Genomic DNA, 24,726 nt, shown 5'->3' with positions numbered 1-24,726 from the left:
AAAACTTTTGACAAAGTGTCGCATGTTATCCTGATTAGCAAAACTACCTAAAAGTGGGCTAGATGGAACACCTGTTAGGTGGATCCATCATTAGCTGTAGAATCAGACTGAATGAGTGCTTATTAGTGCCACTTTCTGAAACTGGGAAAAGGTAATGAATGGGATACCATAGTTCAGGCCTGAACCAGTGCTTGCCAACATTTTTATTAATAATGAATATATGTGCAGGAAGAAGGTGGGGGAAACCTGTTGATAGCAAAGTGAGCCTTTGCAATCAGGTGTTAAAGTCAGGTTTCAAAAAACCTTTGAATAAGGAGTTTTTGCCTGGCACCAAAATGAAAGTAGTAATAGCACCAGGTGGACCTCTTGAGGCAGGCCATTCCAAAGGTGGACGGCAGCCACTGAGTAGACCCTTCTAATTGCCATCCTTTTTACTTTTTTTTTTTTAGAGGTGGCTCTTTCAGAAGGATCTCATTCCCAGAACTCAATGGGAAGGTAGCAGTATATGGGAAAAGGCAGTCCTTCAAGTAACCAGGTGCCAAGTTGTTTAGGGCTTTTTATATTAAAACAAGCACTTTAAATTGGGCTTGGGCTTCAACTGGCAACCAGTGTAATTTATGCAAACTAATACATGACATCAGATCTGCAACCCTATTTGGATCAGTTGAAGTCTTCAGACTGTCTTAAAGGCAGTGCTATGTAGAGTGCATTACAGTGATCCAGTTAGTGTTGCCAGTGCCTGAGTAACCATAGCTCTTATTCAGATAAGGCCATTGTTGTATTCAGCACCTGGAAAAAGACACTCGTGGCAGCTGAGTCTACCTGAGACTCCAATAGAAGTTTGGGGTCCAGGAACACTCCCAGGATGCAGACCTTGTCCTTTAGGGGAAGTGCTACCCCATCTAAGACAAGGGCAATGATAATTTAGTCTGTCAGGCAGATCATCAACTAACAGTACTTCTGTCTTTAGTTTATTGGCCCTCATCCAGCCCATTATTGAACTCAGACACCAGTTAAGCCCAATGGTTGCCTCACCTGGATTTGATGTAAATGAGAGGTAGAGTGAGAGGTAGACACTTAGTATACCTCAGCCCAAACCTCCTGATGACCTCTCCCAGTGGTTTCATGTAAATGTTGAACGGCATGGCGGATAGTATAGAGAAGCTATCCACCAGCATGACCTTTTGTATATGGTCACCAGATAGGAGTGGAACCACAGCAAAGCAATGCTCCCGTCTCTCATGCTGGCCAACCTGTCAAGCAGGATACCATGATTGATAGTGTCAAAAGCTGCTGAGAGGTCTAGAAGAATCAAGGTTGCATTCATCCTTTCCCTCTCCTGACAGAGGTCATTGTACAGGGCAACCAAGTCTCGGCCTGAAACCCAGTTGAAATGGGTCCAGATAATCTGCTTCCTCCAAGAGTGCCTAGAGCTGTCTGGCCATCACTTGCTCCAATACCTTGCTCAAAAAGGGAATGTTCACTACTGGTCAGTAGTTGGCAACTATCTCTGGATCCTGGCTCAGCTTTTTAAAGAGAGGTCTTATCACAGTGGCCTTTTAAAGGAGGCTGGTATGATTCCTTCTTTCAAGGAGGTGTTCACAGCCTCCTGGAGCCAGAGGCAAACTCTCTCTTCTGATTTTCCAGTGATCCATGATGGGCAAGGATCAAGTGGCCAGGTGGTAGGATGGTCAGAGTCAAGCACTTTGTCCACATCCTTGGTCCACAGTAACTGAGACTCATGCAGCAAAAGGAGATGGTGCTCTGGACACATCCCTAGATGGAACTGAAACAACTGTGGAATCCAACTCATGGAGAATTTGAGATTTTTTTTCCTTGAAGTGCATAGCAAATTCATCACAGTGAGTCGCAATGGGTTCTAGAGCTCCATTATATGAACCAGATTTCAGGAGACCCTGAAATAGTTCAGCTGGACAGCAGTGTAAGGACGCAACAGAGGTGACAAAATACTTCCTTTTTGCCAGCTTTATCACCATGTAATAGGCTGGATAGTGAGAGCTAAGTTGTGATTGGTCAGACTTGTCACAATATTTCCTCCACTTGCCTCATCTTGAGTACTATGTCCAGTTCTGTGCACCACAATTTAGGAAAGATGCAGATAAACTGAAAAAAATTGTGTGGAGGGCAACAATCATGATCAAAGGACTGGAAACAAAGCTGTGTGGGGAGAGACTGGAGGAACTGGGCATGTTTAGCTTTGGGAGGACTGAGGAAAGTGATGAGAGCACTCTTCAGCTACTGGAAAGGTTGTCACACAGAAGAGTGCCAGGATCATTTTTAATTACCCCAGAGCGCAAGAAACAAAGTAATGGATTCAAGTTACATGAACCCAGATTCCAGCTGAACATCCGGAAAAACATCTTAGCTGTTAGAGCATTGTGACAATAGAACCAACTACCTTGGAGGTTGTGGTCTCTCCCATATTGGAAGCATTCAAGATGCAGCTGAACAGCCATCTGTTAGGGATGCTTTAAACTGGAATCCTGCATGGAGCAGCCATTTGGACTCAGTGGCATACTTGGTCCCTTCCAACTCTTCTATTGTATGATTCAATGTGGAATGGGACCATGACAGAAGTTTATAATATTGTGCATAGATGTCTTTGGCTTCAAAATTAATTGATAATATATTAATAGAAAACAAAGAAATTACTTCATACATCACACAGCTTCTATAATTCAGTGCCATTAGATTTTTTAGAGGAATCAACAGATTCAGAGGAAATGACATACCGATGGTTGTTCACTGTACATAAGAACAGAAGTTCCAAATACAGCAGTGAATATTCCACAGAACAAGCAAATGACAGTAGCTTTTTCATTATAACTATTTTGGCCATAATATATTCAGCCTGGATGCAGCAGATGGAGAGATATAAGCAATGCCATTCCATTGCCTTTCCTGAGAAATCAGCTCCATCAGGCTTCTTGTATCCCTGAACAATTCCTATTCCAGCCAGTCATTATAAGAACTACTGTGTAACTTCAAGAATTTGGAGCTTGGGTTTGCTTGTTTTCCTCTTCCTTCCCAATCCCTTTTTCCTTTTTGTCTTTTAGCAATTTAAATATGTGGGCAGGAATTATTTTGTTTTTATTGAAATTGTGTAAGTCACTCTGGGAATCTTGTTGATTGAAGAGCAAGGTAAAAATGCTTTAAATAAATCCAGCATAAAGTTTCCTAAACATATGATTCTGGCTTACAAGAATGTAGTAGGAGATGAACAGGACAGGACTACTGCTAATGGGGTACTTAAATCTTTCACACCCTAACCCTAACCCATAATTCTTCAAGGTAAATGTGGCCCTGTCCCCCTTTCCAGTTCTCTCCAAAGCTGGATTTGTTCTAGTCTTGGAGCCTAGCAGTTTTTTAAAATGGCCAAGATGGGTGTTTCCAAGCAAGTGGAAGAAGGCAGGCTCCCTTTGTACTGTCTGCTTTCTTTTGCTAATTGTCACTTTCCTTGACATTAGTAGTGCAATCTTACATGGAGCTGGGAATCCCATGTTTCCCACGTTACATATTGTTCCATCATATTTCTCTATAGGATTGTGACAGACAGGGAGAATATAAAGATTAGTTCTTCCAGTTAACAACGAAAATAAACACCAGGAAACTCAATACCATATGTTGGTTACTTTCATACAGTCAGATGGATAAACAAAAGTCTGATGTGGGATACATATATAACATGAATCTTTTCTCATTGATTTCAGAGAATTACTTTACTGTTGCCAGTGCTGTGAAGCTATAATTTCACCAGTTCTCAATAACCATCTGGAAATCTTTCTGCATTGCCAATCCCTGCCACTATCCACAGTAAAAGTTAAGGTATGAGAAAAAAACACGTTCATATAATAGTTGAGTTGCAGTCAGACTCTGTTACTTAATTGTACTCTGAAATGAATAATGTTTTATGAACAACCTTCATCTAAGTTAAACATAGTAACTTCCCAAATAGCCACCTGTTAGCATAGATTTTAATCTCTATCCATGTCTAACCAAATGATCAACTCACTACAGCACATTAGCTCTTCTCTTAGACATTTCCACCATCCCTTAACATTTTAAATGTAGGGAATCTTCTTTGTTAGGGATCATGAAATCCTGGACAACTTTTCCTATCAAGTTATGAAATATACAATATAGCAACTTGTGGGACGTGCATACCTTTAGGGACACAATCTGATTGCGGTGTGGCTGCATTGTAAGAGGACAAATGACTATAGGAATGGATTTTTGATTTTTATCAAATGTTACTACTTTTAATGTGGGCGAAGAATACATAAAACTGAATGTTATTTTGTCATTTATTGTGTAATATCAGCTGCTACAAAGGACCTTTTCTTCACTCCTGGAGTCTTCTCCAACTGACCATGGGGTATGTATACTTAAAATACATTAGATACTGAAATGCCATAATTCTAGCTTAGAGATGGCATTCAAATGCAAGTCAAGTCATATACAGTTTCAAGTTCCAAATTAATCTGTACAATTGATAGGTTTATTGAAACATCAGTAGAAGCATCTGTATCTGTGTAAAACATGAATACCAAGTGTGTTATCTCTTGGTTTACATATCTGTTGGATGCTGGAATGTCTCTAGACCAGGCGTCTCAAACTCAACTTACCTGGGGGCCGCTGGAAGTAGAGTCTGGGTGAGGCTGGGCTGCATCAAGTATTCCACCACCGCGGTGGTGGTGGGTCGCTCATCCCACGGCCGGCCCAGGTGCTGCTGGCGCTTTGAAGGCCATAGGGCCCCTCCCCCGTGCCCCGCCTGTCCCAGCAATTGGCCCGCGATCCGCGAGTTTGAGACTCCTGCTCTAGACAATATTTTTATGATCAGTTTAATTTTCATGTAAATAGTACACTGATAGCACAATCCTTTGCATTTCTACTAAGTCCCATTGAATTCAATTTTCCCATGTAAGTGTGTACAGAATTGCAGCATTAATTAACTAAAAATATCCCTTAATACTCAGTTTTTCTTTATTCAAATGTATTTCTTGAAGTGGTTATTTTTGTAAAAAGATACATAAATTTGTAAAACATTCATGTCAATACAAATAGTACAAAGTTGTTATTTTTTGTAAGCATTCACATAGACAAGCAGCTTTGGTTTTAGAGCAGAAAAACAAAAAACAAAGAAATGTTTACTTGAAAAGCACCTTTTATGGAATATGTTTATCTATATACTAACAGGGCAAAAGGTATGAGATTGTTATTTTACTGAATATCCTTTATTTTTACAGAGTTATGGAGTGAAGAGTTTGCTGGGACAGGAGGTGGGGACTTTATATTGTTATGTCCAGTCTGTAGTTCGATACCCAGCTAGCTGTGTTGGACTGGAAGAAATTGTTCTCCCAGACACAGGAAAAACTAAAGGAATGCTATCTGCTAGCCTGAAGTATAGTTAGTTGTGAACTATGCTTGTAAATGATGTATAATGCAAGCAATAGTTTTTGGGAGGTGATTCTGCTAATAAACTGTACCTGCTAATACTTTGAAGATTCATATTGTGCATGTGCCAAGCAGCATTAAGCATATTCAACTTTCATTTATTTCAGTGAAAGAATTTAAAACGCTAGTGCTGAAATCTCTCCTACTGACATCAGTGGAACTTCCAAATGCTTACCTTTGGCTGGTTTGTTCCTGTTGTGTGCTTCTGGTCATCCAGAAGTAATTTTCAGAGCACTGAAATGCAGAAGTCCACATTTTTCCTTGCTCTGAACATTAATTATTGAAATAAGGTCCCAGGGGCTTTTAAAAATAACTAGATGTTAAAACAATTGTGTTTGTTGAAAAGGTTTATAAAATTGTTTTGTGCTAAATGCAGTTAAGACTAACTGTGATTATTAATCTAATAACAATCAATTGCAATAATTTGCTAAATAAAATCTGTTGAAATGCAGTATGTCTTATGGAATAATTAAACAGTTAATAAGGTTTTTTTTTTACTAATTTCAGATAAGCATTATAAAAAGTTAAAATGAAGTTTTACTTTCTGCTGATGTGGTAAAGGGTGCCAAGGGCATATGTACAGAGTTAATCATTGTCTAAATATAGAAATACTTGGCTATTGTATCTTCTTTTAAAAATCCTAACTGCTGTATTATTCAGTATAATTAAAAGAACAAGATAAGTCCTTTGGAATAATTATATTTAATATGAAAAGTATTTTTAAATTAACTTTGGGTTTACAGATACGGCTGGAATAGATTCCATTAAGGAACTATGAATCTTTTGGTTTGATTCAGATTTAATCAGACTTCAAGTAGATTGGTTGAAACCAGTGGGAATTATTAATGAGTAGCCTAGGTCCCATTGATTTCAATTGGTTCGCTCAGAGTATGACTAAATCAGGATTTAATCTTTTATTTGGTACACTAGCCCCACCCTCCCTAAAAAAGCCAAATCCTAGAAATGAAAGATGAAACAATCAGATTAGCTGGACTGACTTCATTATAATAGCTGTGATTCAAAGTCCCATATGTGTACACTGTAGAGATGGTTTTCTTTTAAAGAGAAAGGAAGCTTTGGCATCTATTGGATTGCTTGCATGAAATATTCCCTTCCCTGCTGGCTTTTGTATTTAGAGTTCAGGGGCTGGAGAGATAGGGTAATCACACAATAAACACAGGTCTTTCGAAATATGCATGCCTCAGATTCCAAACTTTGTTTGTTTGTTTGAAAACAGTGGCTATATTTTACATTGTGTGACTAGCTAATTCTACCTTTAAAAACAATAAATGGACTGAGTGATTGTGGCTTTAAGCCAATGAGTAGTATGAAATCTAAGTCCTTCATCTTTTCTGTGGACAGCAAAAAACAAAAGACTTTTGAAGCAGTGTTGGAGATGCCCTGATGAGGGATGAAGTTTATTATCTTAAACAAACTTTCCATAACTGTGCTATCGGAATACCATTGGATCCAGAGTTAGGTATGCTTAGATGGCTGGCTAAAGTGTTCTTCCTCACGTAATTCTCCTTATGGCAGCCCCGCTCCCCAAAAATTCTACAGTGGGTTGGATAGTTATGTGGAATGGGTTGAGCAGAAGTTCAAGGGAGAATTGTCATCTTGGAAAGTCAGGTTGGAAGCATGTTTGTGAGGGGAGAATTTCTATCCAAGGATCCTGGATCCATTTTTGTGTCTTGCTATGTATGCATGGATTTGGAGGCTGCAGTTGTCACAACTTCCCAGGGCATAATTTGCTACATATGTAGCAAAATATGTGTGTGGTCTGTGATTAATTGCAGGTAATTCCTGAAAGGACTTTGTAAAGTATGTTGCAAAGCTTCTCAGTGGCACAGCTATGGAGCAAAAATGTTCTTTATCAGCAGCTACCCTCTCATGATGTACTTGTGTCTCAAATAGAAGTACCCCCCCTTTGGTGGGGGGTGGATATGCTTTCCCCTGCAGATTAACGCCATTCAGGCTTAGGCTATTGTTTGTCTTCACATTCAAAATGTATATTACCTAGAATTATTTCTAGGGCCCATTAATCTCCTGCAAAAACTATTTTCTAACTTTGCACTGCGATTTTGCCCTGTACTGTAAAGAGAATGTTTGTACACATACTTTTTTAAATTAGTAATTTTGATAAGTATGGATATCTGTAAGTGCATTTATCCTTCAAAATAAGCATACTTTTTTTTTGAACAGCATATCCAGATATATTAACTTCCTGTACCTGATCAGTTTTATAAACTTGCAACTGTACTTTTCAAAGACAAGCTCAGCTTCTATTAAAGCCACAGTCTTAAAAGTCCCACATTTAATAGGGCTGACTTCCAAGTAAGTGGATATAGAATTACAGTCTCCTTTCAGTTGTTGGGTCCTTGGTGGAATCCACACTTTCAGGATGGTAAAAAGCTGCAACCAGTATGTTTTTGTAGTTAACCATTTATGTGGCTATAATCAACTTGAATTCCCACTTTAATAGTACCCCTTAACTGTGTAACTGACTATTTAACAAATATTGATCACATTTATCAGTATATGCCCCCTTCACATCAAATACAAAGCCAAAGTAAATTTCAAGTTTTTTATTTTTAGAAATGCTGTAAAAATTTATATAAATGTTTCAGCATGCTCAGTCTATTTTTTTCTTGCTGTTTACAATAAAGTGTTTTAGGAGTTTGAAAATCATTTTGTTTCTTACAAAGTACCGTAGCTGCATCAATATGACTAAGATGTAGAAAAAACACACAAAAACAAAACTATCATTACAAAAATAATTTAGGAAGAAAGAGACATTTAGCTTTAACACCCCCCCACCCCTTTGGCAAGTTTTATGGTTAAAGACCCAAGCTTAGCCCATTCAGAAAAGACAGGTGAAAGCCAACACGTTTTCACGGTGTGTGCCTTTCTCGCCCTGCGACCCACGTTTCTCCTTCCTTGGGAGGGAAGCAGCCGCGAGCGCTCGGGGCTCGCCCCCTCCCCGCTCGGCTCCTTCGCGCACCTTGGCACCGTCTCCGGGCGCAGGCAGCAGCTCTGCCCCCCCTCCCCGCTCCCTCCCCCGCAGCCCCCGCTGCAGTCTGTGCGGCTCTCTGTGAGGTATTCCTGGAGAAGTTCAAAGTCTCTTGCATAGGCAGGCGCGGTGGCTCCCTCTGCAGCCGGTTACCGGCAGTCCGTCGCCGCGGAGGCCTGCAGGAAAGTGGCACTCGGCAGCTGTTTAAAGAAGTGTCGGAGGCTGTTTAAGTCCCGGGTGAGCTGGTCGATCTTCTTGTGCAGCCTCTCGTTCTCGGAGGAGAGCTCCACCAGCTTCTGCTGCATCTCCTGGTTGCGACGCTTGGCTTTGTCACGGCTCTTGCGCACGGCGATGTTGTTGCGCTCCCGCCGCTGCCGGTACTCCGGGCTGAACCGATCCACGCACTTCTTCGCCGCCCGCTCCTTCCCGCCCGACGACGACGAGGCGGACGAGCGGCTGCTGTAGCTGGACGGCGAGGCGCTGCCCGGCGGCTCCGGAGAGGTAGGTGGCGTGGGCTGTCCGTTGAGGTTGACGACGGTCTGGGCGCAGGTGGCGATCTGCGAGGGCAGCAGCGAGCCCGACCCGGATGCCTCGTCGCCCCACTCGGGTTCCTGCTTGACGGCGCCCCGGAGCGGGCCCGGCGGGACGCTGGCGTGCAGCAGGCTGGCCAAGGCGCTGCCCCTGGACGTGTGCTGCGGCGGGGGCGGCGGCAGGTAGTCCCCGTACGCGCCGCCGGCGCCGCGCTCGCCGCCCTTGTGGTTGCTATTGAAGAGGTCCGCGAAGAGCTCGTCGTTGCACAGCTCCAGGTTGGGCACGGCCGCCATGGAGTCGATGTAGGAACTGAAGTCGATGGCGCTCTCGTCCTCGTACATGGCCGGTGCGGCGGCGCTCAGCTCGGCCAGGTCGCGGCTGCCGCTGCTCGGGGCGGAGGCGACCACGCCGGCCTCCTCGACGGCGGCCACACTCATGCTGCCCGGCTTGCACGAGGGGCTCAGGCCGCCGCCGCCGCCCTCGCCCACCTTGGCGTCGTAGAAGTTGGTGGGTTCCAGCGACCAGCTCCTGTAGCACGACAGCGAATCCAGGCTGTCCAGGGTGACGGCGCTCATGGGAGGGCTCGGCGCTGGCGAGGGGAGTGCGGGGCCGCGGAGCAGCTGACAGGGAGCTGCAGTCAAATCGCCCCTCCCTCTTCAGGTGCGCGCCGGTGGGGGACTCGCCTCACCTGGCCGGGCTTGGACGTTGCCCTGGCAGCCCTCGCCGTCTGCCCCCTTACTCGCCTTCCTCGTCGTTCGTGCGGCTGCCACGCGCGGCTTCGACGACAAGCAAGTCACCCCCGTCCTAGGCGGCACGTGTGCCCGTGGAAGGGAAAACCTGGCGGTGAGCGGCCGCCTCGGCCCTTTATATGCACAACTGGGGCCCCACCTCCTGCGCCCTGTGACGGCGGAAGGGTGTTGCGGGAGAAGCCCCGGGAGAGGGCGGGGGTGGGCAGAGTCGCGCTGCCAAGGGGCGGCGGGTGTACTCGCAGCCATCCGGGACTGGCCTGGGCGGGGCGTGCTAAGCCCCAATTTCTCCGCTGCTGCTTCTCTACCTTTGATCCTGCGACTTGGGAGCTTCGCTTCCTCCTTCCCAGCAGCCGCCCTACCGGGGGCGCCCCCCAGGCGGAAATGCGCGCGCGCGCGCGCGCCCACAAGGCGAGGGCTGCTCTTGACGGGAAGGGCCCTCTTGCAGTATTAGTGGCGCCTGCTGCAAACTTTGGAGGAGAATACCCCGCTCTTCTCGTTCCCGTCCTGGAAACGGATTCCCTAAGCTGGGAGGTGGGCTGACTGGAGGAGGAGGAGGAGGCAGCCCTGCAGGCAAGCTAGTGCGCGCTCAATGGCGCGGGCACGTGAAACGTATATCCCCTGCCGCGCACTGGGGCACGAGCCAAAAGCTTATCAGTTTGGGTACCAGAGAAAAGGAGACAGCATGATTCGCGGAGGAGCCTTTCTGTGCTGCTCCTTGGGATGTCCCTTTCTCCGTGGCCGGGTTTGTAGGCGGAGAGAAAGGAGGGCCCGTTCTTGATGACCACCCAGCCTCTTCGCTTTGGCGTTACTGATGTCAGTCACACGTCAAGAGCTGTCATCGTTTTAGGGAAGTTGTGTGGTGGGGGACAGCTTCGGGAGAGGCAGTGTCAGGCGTTTTCCTTTTGCTTGCCACATGCCAGTCCTCCGATTCCTTTTAGGAGCTGTCTTAACATTTCAAACTGTTAACCTTGTTGGAACTTCCTTCCCTATGCCTAAATCGTGAGCTTGAGGCCGAAGCGATGTTTGAACCTTGGTTTCACAGCCTGATCACTGACTGGATCACACTGGCTTTTGAAGTTGCAGTTTTGAAAGCTGGACATGGCATCTTGCTGTTCTGAAAGTTGTATTGCCATGCATTTAGCGTAAAATGCATATCAGAAGCAGCTGTGAGAGTTGTTTAAAAGTAATTTTAAAACGGAACCATCTTGCAAGGTGATTCACATCCCCACCTTATGTGATCGATTAGAAAAAGAGCACAGATTTGGACTGGCCCCACCAATCCTTGAGATAGGACTAGTACAACTTAAAGAACATGTTGTAATGGGGGCATATTTTTCACTTGCTTTGCCCTACCCAGTTTTCCCTCTGCAGCTGCTTTTGTATGTACTTGTGGCAAATATCCACTGATAGCTATTGAAGCATTGCCCCCTTCCGGCTGAATATTGCACATACATTTATGTTCCAGATCATGTTCTTAAGTTTACAGCATCTGAAGTAATAGGTCATTCTGTAGCCACTACCAAATAAATAAAATCAAGGTGATAACATGTAGAATGGACCCAAGACATTATCCTGATTTGATGTTGGATATATTATCACATAGCGCTAACTTTGCAAAGTTGTTTTTTCAAGGAAAAAGCAGTAAGAAACAGCTCAAATGAAGTCTAAGCAGTCCAAACTCTCAGGTAAAGTGCCGTAAAGAATGCAGAAAGATGTATTGTCTAAACTCAATTTGGTTTTAAAAATGAAAGTAGTTTTACACAGCATTTATTGTTAAAAGAATGTTAATAACTTGATTTCTATGTATTTTCTGAAAGCATGTGTGTGTCAAAAAAGCAACAACCCTTGGTTGTCTCCTTGTTACTGTCCAAGAAGGCAGGGGTTATGATCTTTTGAGAATTGCTTCTCCTAGCTCCAACTTAGTTCCTTCAATTGTCAAGCAAAGAGAAAAGAAGCAAAGCAGTAAGTATGAGGAGAGTACTGTAAGAGGCAAAGGAGGATAGATGCTTCCTCAGAGGAGCCAAGTCACAGATTAGGGGCATACTATCCTGAGGTATATGCCAGTTGAAGAATGTGGTTGGATGCCTCCATCATTCCATAAGTGAATGGACCTTATGGTGTGAGGAGACTGGAATGTCAAATTTCTACTTTTGGAGTCCTGTGGACATCTAATTTATGTCATAGCATCTCAGATTCAGACAAAAAGATGGGGGAATGAATTCCTGAGATGGATGAAACATAGAATGCATTTCTGATATGAAGGAAGGGTCAAATCTGAATATCACAGGTGAAGACAGAGATGGTTTCAGAAATAGCAGCTCAGAAACCCTTCTGGCTGAAGAGAGAGCTATAAGGAAGCCACCTTAGAAAATAGGAGTCTGAGTGACACAGTGGATAGGAATTCAAAAGAAGCCAGTGAGTGCTGTTAAGACTGTTAACCTATGTAGGTTTCGGGATAGGAGTTTATGTATTACTGGAAAGCTGAGATAACAAGGCGCTCTTACTTTAGGGGTGTCTGTGTGTTGGGAGGGAGCTGCTACCATTGGCTCAGCTTTCCAGAAAACATGGCAAGATTGTGCTACATTAATGCGCTTTCTGTGTTGCAGGGGAGCCCATTCAGATTCCGCCAGCTTCTGAAAAGCTAAAGGAAAGCAACCTCCTTGTTGGTTCTTGGATTCTGGAAAGGCTGACACTCTTCTGGCAGCAGCTGTTGTCTGATCCCCCTCCCCCATAGACTTGGCACTTGTGATTTCAAAGAGTCTGTGCTTTGCAGAAAGATATAAAGTGGTTGAAAACCAAGTACAATGACATGCAATCCCCATCAATCCTGAACATTAGTCATGTTGGATGAGGCTGATAGGAGATGGGGTCTAGCAAGGACTGGCAGGCCTGCTAAAGAAGGGGGGCTCTGGATTACATGCCTTAAATGCCAAAAGTTCTAGCTTCAATCTAGCTGAGGAAAGGCCTTTGCTTGAAACCCTGGAGAGCCAGCCAGTGTCAGCAATACCGAGCTAGACAGACAATTGGCCAGAACTCACATAAGACAGTTTTCAGTGTTCATATAGCTAGTTTAGACTGAAAAATCAAAATTAATGCTGATATACTATTAATTTCTTAAAGATGTACATGTAGAACATGCCACCTCATGTGTGACTAAGGCAGAAAAATCAGTTCACTCAACTATACATATCTAAATACAATTTATTGGTCATGATCCAATAGGTCCTGATCAATGTATAAAAACAGTTTTCTGAATTCAAATCCTCTACCTCTATGTACAAGGTGCTGCTGTAGGGAAAGAGGATCCAGTGCCCAGCAACTGTGGCTAAGAATGTTCTGGGCAGTTCAGAAAGGGCTAAAAATGCAGCAACTATCTCCTTCTAGAGCATGAGAAAGAGTGAGACCCAATTGGGAAGACCCCAACCCATTGTGCATTTATTCTATTTCTCCCCTCTCTGTGGTTTCTGCCAACTTTAGTGGTCTTGGTAGTAAGTCAGCAAGCAGATCACTACTGTTTCTTTGCCACTATTTATTAATCTTAAAGTGTAAACTATCCATTAAATTGTAACCCTAGTTTTCTGTGTTTGGAAAGGCACTAAAACAGTAATTTGGAAAGGAACTTAAAGTTTGCTATTTTACACAGCAATATAGCTTAAATATAGTGGATACTACATTAAAGTAAGTTTAGACAGAGTTAATTATCCTTTCTACCATAAAAACACCATTTTATCTCTAGGAATGCATGATTAATAGTGGCTTGATATTCAGATAGTAATATGTTATTTCAAGTATTTAAAGCATTAATTTGGACAATATTCTAACAAAATAAAGCCTACCACCTCTAAAGAGTTAGAGCACAGTAGGCCTATTTCCATTTCTGCTATTTTTGAACTAAGTAGTCTACCCATCCACTTCATGCAGTATTAGCATTTGATGAACTCTGGTCTTGAGGCTTATTATATGATTTCTGTATCGGACTAAAACCCTGAATATACATCATGGTTGTAAGTTGAATACCTGTATTTGCATCTGGCATAGGAATTTGGCTTAAAGAACAACCTTATTAGTCTTTCATACCCTAGAACACTGGTAAGCTCTTCTGCATTTTCTTGCTTTCACTTTTCCCTTTGTGAGGGAGCAGTATGTGAATTGGTGGATTCTTATTGGTTGGTGGGGTAAACGGGAAGCTCTGCCTCCTCAAGTAACAATGAGGATGTTAGATGTCTTCCCCACACCCTCAGTAATGCTCATCAGACATCTCTGCCCTCACAACCCTTAAGCCTGAGTGACACCGTGCTGATTTTAGCATGCTGTACAATCAAATATTATGCATACAAGTGGGCTCCAGCACAAAGCATTTCAGTGAATTCTTCCCCACTTCCAAAATACAACCCTGTATTCCTGTATAAGTATAGTAAGGATAACTTGCTCATACTTAGCTGTAATTCCTCCCCTCTTCCAAATGCTTACTATACTATGTTAGAGTTATGAAGACAATCCCCTTTATGCATTTATATGCATCTGTGTACTTACCTTAGGGAAACAATTGCTTTCTTTTTGGATGACGCTTGGGTCACTGTTACAGTTGCAGTGTGAAGTAATCCTGTTTAGAATTCCACCCGTACCCTCTTCTAGGATATAATATGTCACTCCCTTTACTCCTGCCCACTTGCCCATTTTCTTCCCCAGAAGCCAGCCAGCATTCTGGAGGTATACAGTCCTCTTTAACTGTTTTGATGTCCATTCAATTCTTTCAAGGGTGTGTGTGTGTTTGTTTTGCAGAAGGTACTTCTGCAATTCTAGGGCTCCCCTAAGCCTACTAGTTTTTCTCAGTTTCCTCTTTTCCTCATTTTGACTACATAAGGAAACGTGAATTTGCTATTGAAATAAAAGATGACTAGCAGTGTAAGAATAGAAATGTCACATCCACAGGAGTTCCTTACTAAAAGGCTGCGAGTCATGCATTAAGATTAAGAACCTGGTTAAATTATAAACTTGGAACTTTACCCTCCAAGCCTACAGGTCAAAGTGCTCTGTATGTGAAGAAAAGAGCAAAAAGCTAGCAGCTCACATGAGGCTGATGTCTAATTTGTGGTTGTCACTGCAGCTTTCCATGCAACTTGAACTTCTATTTACAGTATGAGTATTTTAGAATTGAGAATGTCATTCTCAAACCATGGCAACACCTTTATGATAAAGGTATACAAGGGGAAAAAACCCAACAACTGCACAGCTGTTTTTTCTAGGCTTTTCAAGTGGAAACAAAACACTCATAGAAGCAAATTTAATTAGTATGTTCACAATGGGGGCTTACATTTCTTTGTTCTCAAAATACCTGATGAAATTCCAGCAGAGGAAATAGTACTCCATGTTTTTTAAAGGTGATTTAGAGAAGTTCTTCAAACGAATTTGTTGAAAATGCTGCACTAATCTTGAGGATATTTGTTTCATGCTTTTCAACCCTAAAAGCATCTGCCCTTTCCTTCTCTTTCTTCTGCAAACACAACCTGAAACAAACTTCAGCACAGACGCAATTCCATGTGCAGTTTTTAAGAGACGTCCCATGACATGCACTAATCATGAAAGACTCAACAGAAGATTTCTTCTAAAATAGGTTTAGTAACTTTTTTTTTAGAAATGTCCCTATATCAGACATTCCCTAATGCTCCAGAGGCAGAGTTTACCAAGACCTGGAGCAACAGAATTATATTGCTATTTTCTGCTTTCAGCTTCACTGCCTTTAGTTTTGCCTAGTTGGAAGGAAAAGCTTTTCATGGTAGAGAAACTTTGGCCATAATAATGAAGTACTAACAAAGACCATAGGAAGTTAAGTTTACTAGTGTTTAATTGAATTACCACACGCGCGCACACAAAGACAGAATTGTAAGCTTCAGATCAGCCTGTATTCAACCTTAGAGCAGGTGTTCATGTTTCTTTGACTGACTAAATCAGACCAGTTGCTGCTTTCATGCAAGCAGGCCACTCAGCCTTGCAGTGTAATGCTGGAATAGTATATTCACACATGATTGCAGCTCCTCACCTGTGCACTGCATAGCCACAACTTTATTTTTTCTGCTCATGGAAGGAAAGGGGCAATCTTACATGTGTTTTTATTCTTATTTTGTTGTTATACTAGTTAGGTAAGCAAATCTAGCATAATGTTTTCACTTCATAGGTAATATGCAATCCCTGTAATCCAGCTCATCAAAGATATGTCTAGTACAATCCACTTATTTTCACTGGCTTTTTCTACTAGGTTTTTCGAAGGCACTGTTAGATTTTCTTCCTTAATGTCAGCAATATTTAATTATAAAAGTGTTAGTACATCACAACTTTCCTACATACCAATTACTATTTAAATAATACGAAATCCAACTGGTTTTCACCTTCCAAGTAGTAGCAACCTGCTTGCACGGGCACCAACAAAGAATTTCATTTTGGTGATGTCTTTATCTTTCACATCCAGGACTCCCATCCTTCCCAAACTCTGCCAAGGATATTTGGGTCTGTGGCTTGGTCTATAAGGCACTTCACTTGCGCTTCCTCTGAAAGTCCATCCTCTGGTTCTCTGGCTCGAATGTTATATTCTTTGCTTCCTCGTGCTACAGATACATAATCTCTGTAGGCAGATGATTTCTCATGGCCCAGCTTCAATTCATCACTTGAAAAAAGATGACAGTAAAAGCACAATGACACCGTTTAGCACACATGCTGCTTCTGTACTCAGGTGGTCAGGTTTGATATATCGGCAATCCTTCAAATTCTCTCTCTCTCAGCTCTAACATACATTAAAACAGTGAAGAGATTCTTGTAGTACAGACTCTATCCTAGATTTGTTCTTGATGGCTCTGAATGGGGCTTCTACAGTCACAGGACCTGAGTCTATAGCCATTTTATGCACTAACCATTCAAAGATTTTGATTACAATGCAAATCAGACTGTAAATTTTTTTCCCAATTTCAGGCTGTGATCTTATCATTCATTCAATGGTTAGCAAATACAAATAGAATGAAATTTAGCCCCACTTGGATCCAATGTAAGTGCCAACTGTGAAAAAGGTAAAGTTACTATGGACAACTGAAAGAATATTTGCAAATTCATTGGAACACTTGGTCTGTTATCACCTGATACTTCATTAATCTATGAACTGTAAGGGAAAATGAGAAATTACTCTACTGAAAGTATCATGTTTGAAAAGATGTGAGGTAGGACAAAAGTATGGTCACTGGTAATTTATGAGGGCTGAGATGCATGAAATGACCTCATGCTGCAATTATCAAGAGACAAACATGCATGCATCAACTGTACTTAGATTTTTGTTCGTTTTGCAAATCTGCCCAATGAAAATTTCAGAATAGCTAACAGTTTACCTGGTGATCACAGCTGGATTAGCACCTGCTAATTTCCTTCTTGCAAAATCTACTTTTTGGAGGGGGTACCAATTCACGTTGCCTGTGTTAATCTCCTTTGTCCACGTGCCTCCTTTTTTCAACTGTTTAAGTTCCAAATTCTGATGGGAAGAAGTTAATATACACACCCATTAAATATTGCCTTGCAATCTCCAAAACATCCCAATACACATTTCTCACTTAACTTGAGTTACTAACCATATAAGCATAGTACAAGATTTAAATGTCATACTTAAACTGATACTTTAATTTTGAATGTTAGTGTGTTTATACAATAGTGTTATGATTTGGTGCATGCATGCAATAGTTTCATTATAAGTTGGTTTAAAAAACAAAAGAAAAAGAATAATGAAGAAAAGTTTTACTATTGTTTAGGTTTTTAATAAGGAGATTGCAATTTTATCAGTTAATTAACCAGAGAAGTAATTATGCTAAAATATAGGTGCTGTTTCCATGTTCCTGTTTAATTGCTTGGGACAAGCAGAGCATTTGAACCATTACTTCTTTTAATTTCATAATGTGTAAACCTTGAAAATCTGGACTGTTTATGGGTTAAACAACCCAGAGTTAACCCATGGCTTGTTAATGATTTAAATTTGGATCATTTAATCAATAAACAACCTAAAATTTCCAGGTTTGCATGTCATGAAACCACCCAGGAGAGCAGGGCATTCTTGGGTTGTTAACTAAAAAGACTAATGACTTGTGTACTCATCCTTTGCACTTCCTGGGTTAATAATAATCTAGGAATTGCAACCATGACATGTAAACTGGGTTATGCATTCGTTAAGGCAAGGCTTTATTTCCACAAGCAGAATGCAACCTAAGATTGGAAAGCTGCAAGTATAGTCAGTAATGACTAAATAAGAATTTGACAGGTCATCTAGCCATTCTCTCTGTTATAGGAATCTATGAAACTGTTTATCTTCGTTTGTTCAGATTCACCAGAAATAACAAAAAAGGTGACCTACTTTCCAATCCAAGGAAGGCTCCTTCACAAATATATCCATCGTATTAATAAGAATGTCTTGATCTACACGATAAGCTTTTAAGGAATGCACCATCACACTGCAAACAAGACCTGATTCTTTCATGGGTAACATCAAATTAATGAACTGGCGAGTCAAACGGAAAGGCATCAATTCCGGCACTGGTAGAAACTACAGAGAAAGCAGTGGGAGGGGGGAAATGACTTTAAAAACAAAACCAAAAACTACTTGACAAATCTGCAAACCCAGCAAGAATGGTTAATTTATCTCTTTTTTGTCACCAGGCAGAACAGTTTGCAATTAATGAATAAATGAAAATAAATAAATAAATTGGAAGGTAGATACTAATGTGGACATCATATAAAGTATTATCATATTCATTATGTTTTTATCTTACATTTCCTTCACCAAGTTCAGAGCAGCTATTTTAGCAATATACTGCATTGCAGAAGAAGTATTCACATTCCTTTGATTTTTTTTAAACACTTTGTTGTGTTACAGCCTAGAATTGAAACTGATTGAACTGGCATTGTTACCACTTGAAATACAGTAATCAAAAGTGAACTTGTATCTGTTGGTTGCATAAGTATTCATCCCTACCCCTCACACCAACTCAATACACAGTAGAAGCACCTTTGAAAAGAATTCCAGCTGTGAGTATTCCTCAGTATCTGTCAGCTTTGTGCATCTGAATCCTGCACTGTTTATTCCAAGTAAAACTACTCCAGCTCTTTGAGGTCGGATGGGAGCAATTTCCAAGTCTTACCACAGATTCTTAGTTGGCTTGAGGTCTGGGCTTTGATGAAGCCATTCTAAGACATTTATGTTCTTAATTTTTAGACCATTCCAGTAACATTCCAGTTTAGGGTCATTATCCTGCTGGATGGTAAGCCACCCTCACATACCCAGGTCCCTTGCAGACTGAGGCAGGTTTTCCTCTAGAATTGCTTTTTCTGGCTGCATCCATCTTGCCCTCAATCCTGTCCAGTTTCCCAGTCCCATGCTGCCACCACCAAGCTTCACTGCAGGGATGGTGTTCTCACTATTAGCCTTGTGCCAGACATAGTGTTTTGCAGGAACACCAAAAAGTTCAATGTTGGTCTTACCAGGTCAGACAACCCATGACTACACATTTGCTGTATTCCTATATATCTTTGATATTGTTATGACATTGCATTTATATTCCATCATTTCTCCTCTTGTGAGGAGCCAAAGTGGCTTATATATCTTGTCTTTTATCTTCCCAGCATCAACCCTGTGAGGTGGGCTGACCTGAGGGGCTGTGAGCCAAGGTCACCCAGCAAGCTTCATGGCTGAGTGGGGACTAAATGTGGATCTCCTGGGTCCTCAATCCAGCACTAACCACCACATCACAGTGGCATTACTGATAAGGGTTTGTTTCACCAATGTCTTTCTTTTCAACACTGTGGTGCATCTGACTGATAGATAGGAGAAACCATCTATGGGACAGCTAAGTAGTAGATCTTTCCAGCTGCCTGATAGAAGTTTCTTGGTTGTTTCTCTGACTAATTGCTTTCCTTACCCAACCACTTAGTTTTGGTGGATGGCCTTCACTAGGCAGTCACAATTCAGCCATATTCATTCCATTTGTATTAGTGGACTAAGAGTGCTCTGGGGAGATAAACTTAAGTTTTTTTAAAAAAATAACAACACAGCTCTGATAGGTGTTTTGGCACAACTTTATTGTGGAGTTGTTTTGATAGCTCCTTGGGCTTACAATGTTGTTTGTTTAGATGTGCTGTCTGACTTAGGATGTGCTCTCTTCTTTGGAGGCTTCTGGAAACAGATGCATTTAATCTATGATCATGTGGCACTAGCACATAAGTGGCTTTGCTTGTTATTTACAGAATGTAGCTGCTAGGGGGAGTGGGTTCTACCAAAGCTTACTAAACTTATGTCAGACCAAGAGGAGTGAATACTTACATAACCTACAAATCCCAATTTGTTTTTGTTTACTTTTGTGTCACAATAAAAATATTTTACAGCTTCACATTGTTTAATGTCTTGTATAGATCAACATTTCCAATTCAGTCCATTTTAATTTCATGTTAATGTAACAAAATGTGGAAATGTCAGTGTGTGTGTGAATACTTCTGCAAAGCACTGTAGTTGTCCTATCTAGAAACCACTGCAACATACCTAAAATTGGCTTCCTTCCCAATTTAAGCTAATTATTTCTACCAAACAGGATCCATTCTGTTGTTCTCTGCATTAGAGAATCATCATTCCAACTTACCTGCACAGGTTTTATTTGTATGTTAATAGTGATGTTTTTATTATTGTTTTGCATGATAAACCTGTTTTGAGAATGTAAATGGAAAATAAAAGATTAAACAAACAAGTAGGCTTAGGTGCATTTGAATTTTACTAATTTTCACCTATTCCAATAAGATCATGCTTGCAAACAACTAGCATGCATCTTCTTGTTAACTAGGTTTAGCTTTAACTTCTTATTGTTGAAATATTCACTCAGTTGTGTGCAAGGTCCAAAAGTTGTAAGAGAGTAATATTCAGTATGTTGCTTTATTTGAATTATGTGTTGCCTAGAAAACAAAGTTAAAATTCCTACAAGGGAACCAGTAGGTATTCATAGTATTTTCTTAAAAAAAAAGAAACACAATTTGCTTTCCATAACATTTAGTACCGCTAACCCATATAATTAGAAAAAGTAGAGGGAGAGTACCTGTGTAGCAGAACCAAATGCATGTCCAAAGTCTATTCCCACCATGCCACCTGTCTCCATACTGATCATAAAATTGGATAAATGTCGATCTCCAATACCAACAATCCAGTGGCTGATGCACATCAAGGCATGGGAGCTTGCAAAATGGTATCGCAGGGATAAAAAGGCCTCTGGTGTTGTACTCATCTTAACAAAGGCTCTCCTTAAGACAAGCATTAAAAAAATATGTATTAGGTGCAGCTAAAGTATAGCTTCAGTTGTTCTCATTTCCAGAGGTGTAGCTTTGAGGATACTGAAACATAAGACAGTTAGATCAAATAATCCCCCTCTATTTTCACTCTTTCATACTAAAAAGCTTGAAGGTAGTAGTTGGAAACTTGTGCCCCCTCAGATCTTGTTAGATTCCAGTTCCCATCAGTATAAACCAGCATAACTGATAATGGTCATGGGATTTGTAGTCAAACAACACTGGGGTGTGGAAAGGTACCCCACCACTGGCTCATTGGCCATAATGGAAGGGAACAAAAAAATATTACTGTTAGGCTGATCAATGAAGGCTCCTGAGAGAGGGGTGTTTTGTTTAATTGTGAGCCAGCAGCCTGTCCGTGAAGGAGGAAAGAGAGAAAACAGGGAACATGGGAAGAGAAGGATCTGTGGCTCTTGGCTGTATGATAATTTCTGTAGGCAACCATTAGGTTCTATTAATCTGAATAATAATTAACCTAATTAATCTTTTTCAATGGCTGTAGCAAATAAAAACATACCTCAGCAGGTCTTCAGGAACACGCTTCTCTCGTCGCTGGAAAGATGTCACTGTTTCTGTACGGCTAGCTCGCCTGAAAGTGAGTGAAGCAGAACCACTATATTAATGAATGTGATCTGTGATAAAAAAAAAATCCAGAATCAGAAGCAACCGTTTTTGATAAATCTTTAGTTTGCATTTATTGCAGATGTTCCTCTTAGATGGCTTTCTGTTCCTGCTCCACTGTCAGCCATTAGACTATAACCTCTTTGAGTATGGCAAAGCATTATGAACACTGATAGTGCTGCGTACAGAATACTACTATTCCTGAGTAATTCTCTTTAGCAGTTTAATATACTGTGTCATACTATGTGTAAGTACTTTACAACAGTAGACTCTCCAAAATACATGAAACAAAGCTCATAGACAAATTAAGATAAACAAATGTTAGGCACTTTTGTGAGGATTATTCAGAAGGGTATCTATCTTTGGTCAGCATGAATTCACTTCAGTGAGAGTAAACTGTTCTTGGGAGTGCCCTGCTTGCCTGGTTTGGGGACTAGCTTAAAATACTACCACAGTCTTACAATCCTCTCTTAGTTAACCTTCCTTCGTCCCATTTACAGTATTTCCAAGAATGCTTGCTCCCCATTGTCCTTCACCTCTTAGGCCTTCTTGACAAAGTTAATTCAGTTTTAGAATTGCATCTTAACACTACAAGAAAACCCAGATCTAAAAATTGGTAAGAAAATCATCTGGGGAACCTGGAGGCAAATGCAGATTTTTATATTATATCACTTCATAGGAGTTAATGATAACCACCTGTCGTTTCCTACTCATTGTCTGAAATAGGATTTTCCTCTGAGAAAATTTCAGCTCATCATGGAGAATGGCTAGTACTGCAATGGCTAGTACTCGGAAACATATCACACCACTCTATGCATGTTTTCACTGCAAGAGATCATATTCAACACAATGTAATACTGCATTACACCTGTTCTTAAAATGGTTTCTTCTGGCTTAAACTCAATACTCTGGCTTAACTGGCTCATGCACTGTACTATCAATCAATGGATGAAACAATACAGCCATTGTTAGACTAAGCATCTGAGGTTAACAATACATTTTCCTATTATATGCAGAAAATATGTCATCTCTGAGAATGTGCTTTTTCTTGCCAATACCAACAGAAAGAAGCATGGCAAAAAGGGCAATGTGCACTTATAGATACAGTAAGTGCAGAATTGCTTCTTCTGAAGAACTAAGCAAAAAATTGTTCCAATTTGCATTAGATGAGATAACATTTGTCGTGGTCCTGACTCAGCATATGCTAACACAAGTAGAACCATCATCATATCATTACTTGGGGGAAAACTTAATATTATTAAGGGATAACAATTATTTCTGAGACTTACTGGAACATAAGTGTGTAGCGTAGAGTTGCTTTAGTCCCTCCCATCTTGGTTAGCCAATCACTATAATCAGTGTAAGGACCACTGGGGCTGGTAAATGGGGAAAAACACATAAACATAACATTGAAACAAATTGTTTAAGTATCAATTGAAAGGCACACAATGCTGTATTTGTTTTCTGATTTTTTAACATTGAGTACAATGTGGAAAACCATTTAACATAAGAAAACATTTTAAACCAAGAGGAGATATTGCTTATTGACAAATAAGATTCCAGAAGAACAGAAAATTCCTATTGAAATAGACAAAACACTATACAAATACCTAACATGCGAAAGCTCTTTGTTCCCACTTTAAGCAAGCTTTATCCTTTTGCTTCTGCTCTCTTCCAACTAACATATGGCTATTAGAGCTAAGTACTCTGAGCTACTCTATTTGACCTGGAACTCAAATCAGGCACAGTTATTGTCATTTGCAGTTAGAAACATTCCATATCATGTCTTGTATCAAAATGTTTAATTTAACTCAGTCTTCTCTCAGATGAAGATCTATGACCTTCCCGATGAAAGGAAAGAACAAGCTGAAGGAGCAGGATGGCAGTTCATGACTGATAGGGAAATGGTCAAGGATCATCTAATTAGGATAAATGAGTTCAAATCTCCAGGATGTGATGAACTCCATCCTAGAGTCATAAAGGATGACTCCTTTATGCTGAGAACTCTCAGAACCACTGTCTATCTTTGAGAAATCATGGAGGACAGGGAAAGTGCCAGATGATTGGAAAGGGATAATGATGTCCCTATCTTCAAGACAGTTGAAAAGAAGAACTTGGGAACTACAGGCAGTCAGTCTGACATCAACAGCTGGGAGAATTCTGGAGCAGATTATAGAGCAGACAGTTGCAAACACCTTGAAAGCAATGCATGGACTGCCAACATGGATTCTTCAAGAACAAATCCTGCCAGACTAATCTGATTTCATTTTTCTTATTACGTAACCTCCTTAATAGACTGTGGGAATGCTGTGAACATTATTTTGACTTCAGCAAGGCTTTAGCAAAGTGTCCAATGATATCTTTCTTAGCAAACTAGCTAAAAGTGGCTAGATAGAGCAATGATCAGGTAGGTCCATAGCTCTTCCTAGAGAAGAAGATAGATCCACAGATCCACAGCCGGATACGGAAGAAGACTCAAAGAGTGCTCATCGATGGCACCTACTCAAACTGGGGAGAGGTAGCAAGTTGAGGCACCACAGGGTTCAGTCCTGAAGAAATGCAGGGGATAGTTATCAAATTTTCAGAAATACACAAGGTTGTATAGCTAATACCCTGGAAGACAGAAAGAAGATTCAATTTTTCATAAGCTGGAATGCTGGGCTGAAAATAACAGAACGAAATTCAGTTGGGACAAATGCAAAGTTCTGCCTCTAGGAAAAAAGAAACCAAATGTATCATTACAAGATGGAGAACACCTGGCTCAACAATACTGCATGCGAGAAGGATCTTGAAATTGTTGTAGATCACAAGCTGAATATAAGTCAACAATGTTATGTGGCGGCAAAAACAGCAGATGCTATTTTGGGCTTCATTAAGAGAAGTATCACTTCCAAATCCCATGAAGTACTAGTTCCTATTTAGTCAGCACTGGTGAGGCCTAATCTGGACTACTGTGTCGAGTTCAGGGCACCACAGTTTAAGAAAGATGCA

The 24,726-nt window shown here is 41.1% G+C and overlaps 3 protein-coding genes and 1 long non-coding RNA gene across 8 annotated transcripts in view; 2 read left to right on the top strand and 2 right to left on the bottom strand.

The window, feature by feature from the left end:
• The window catches only part of SPIDR (scaffold protein involved in DNA repair), a 247,227-nt gene extending 241,301 nt beyond the window's left edge, over positions 1-5,926 (top strand). For all 3 annotated transcript variants that reach the window (XM_044424170.1, XM_044424168.1, XM_044424169.1), the window contains exons 18-20: positions 3,732-3,846; positions 4,343-4,396; positions 5,268-5,926. In XM_044424170.1, the coding sequence (XP_044280105.1) occupies positions 3,732-3,846; positions 4,343-4,396; positions 5,268-5,432 (334 nt within the window). In that variant the 3' untranslated portion in view covers positions 5,433-5,926. The remainder of the gene's footprint in view (positions 1-3,731; positions 3,847-4,342; positions 4,397-5,267) is intronic.
• Positions 5,927-8,045: 2,119 nt separating this feature from the next.
• CEBPD (CCAAT enhancer binding protein delta) lies at positions 8,046-9,888 on the bottom strand. The gene has a single exon (XM_044424184.1). It carries the CDS (start codon positions 9,589-9,591, stop codon positions 8,635-8,637), a length of 957 nt encoding a protein of 318 aa, XP_044280119.1. The 5' UTR covers positions 9,592-9,888; the 3' UTR covers positions 8,046-8,634.
• Positions 9,889-10,657: 769 nt separating this feature from the next.
• Positions 10,658-12,564, top strand: LOC123020434. Its single transcript, XR_006414096.1, has 2 exons — positions 10,658-11,727; positions 12,372-12,564. It is a non-coding gene; the product is annotated as an uncharacterized LOC123020434 (long non-coding RNA).
• Positions 12,565-15,592: 3,028 nt separating this feature from the next.
• PRKDC (protein kinase, DNA-activated, catalytic subunit) overlaps positions 15,593-24,726 on the bottom strand; it is a 132,047-nt gene continuing 122,913 nt past the window's right edge. For 2 of the 3 annotated variants that reach the window (XM_044424162.1, XM_044424163.1), the window contains 6 exons: positions 23,025-23,111; positions 21,632-21,703; positions 20,868-21,069; positions 18,146-18,334; positions 17,136-17,275; positions 15,593-16,426 (listed from right to left, as the gene is read on the bottom strand). In XM_044424162.1, the coding sequence (XP_044280097.1) occupies positions 16,222-16,426; positions 17,136-17,275; positions 18,146-18,334; positions 20,868-21,069; positions 21,632-21,703; positions 23,025-23,111 (895 nt within the window). In that variant the 3' untranslated portion in view covers positions 15,593-16,221. Of the gene's footprint in view, positions 16,427-17,135; positions 17,276-18,145; positions 18,335-20,420; positions 20,482-20,867; positions 21,070-21,631; positions 21,704-23,024; positions 23,112-24,726 lie in introns of those variants that run through there. The other variant, XM_044424164.1, reaches the window with a different exon arrangement.

The sequence above is a fragment of the Varanus komodoensis genome, unplaced genomic scaffold (assembly GCF_004798865.1).
Source record: "Varanus komodoensis strain SLA01 unplaced genomic scaffold, ASM479886v1 scaffold14_1, whole genome shotgun sequence".
NCBI lineage: Eukaryota > Metazoa > Chordata > Lepidosauria > Squamata > Varanidae > Varanus > Varanus komodoensis.
This window is presented reverse-complemented; position numbering and strand designations above follow the sequence as displayed.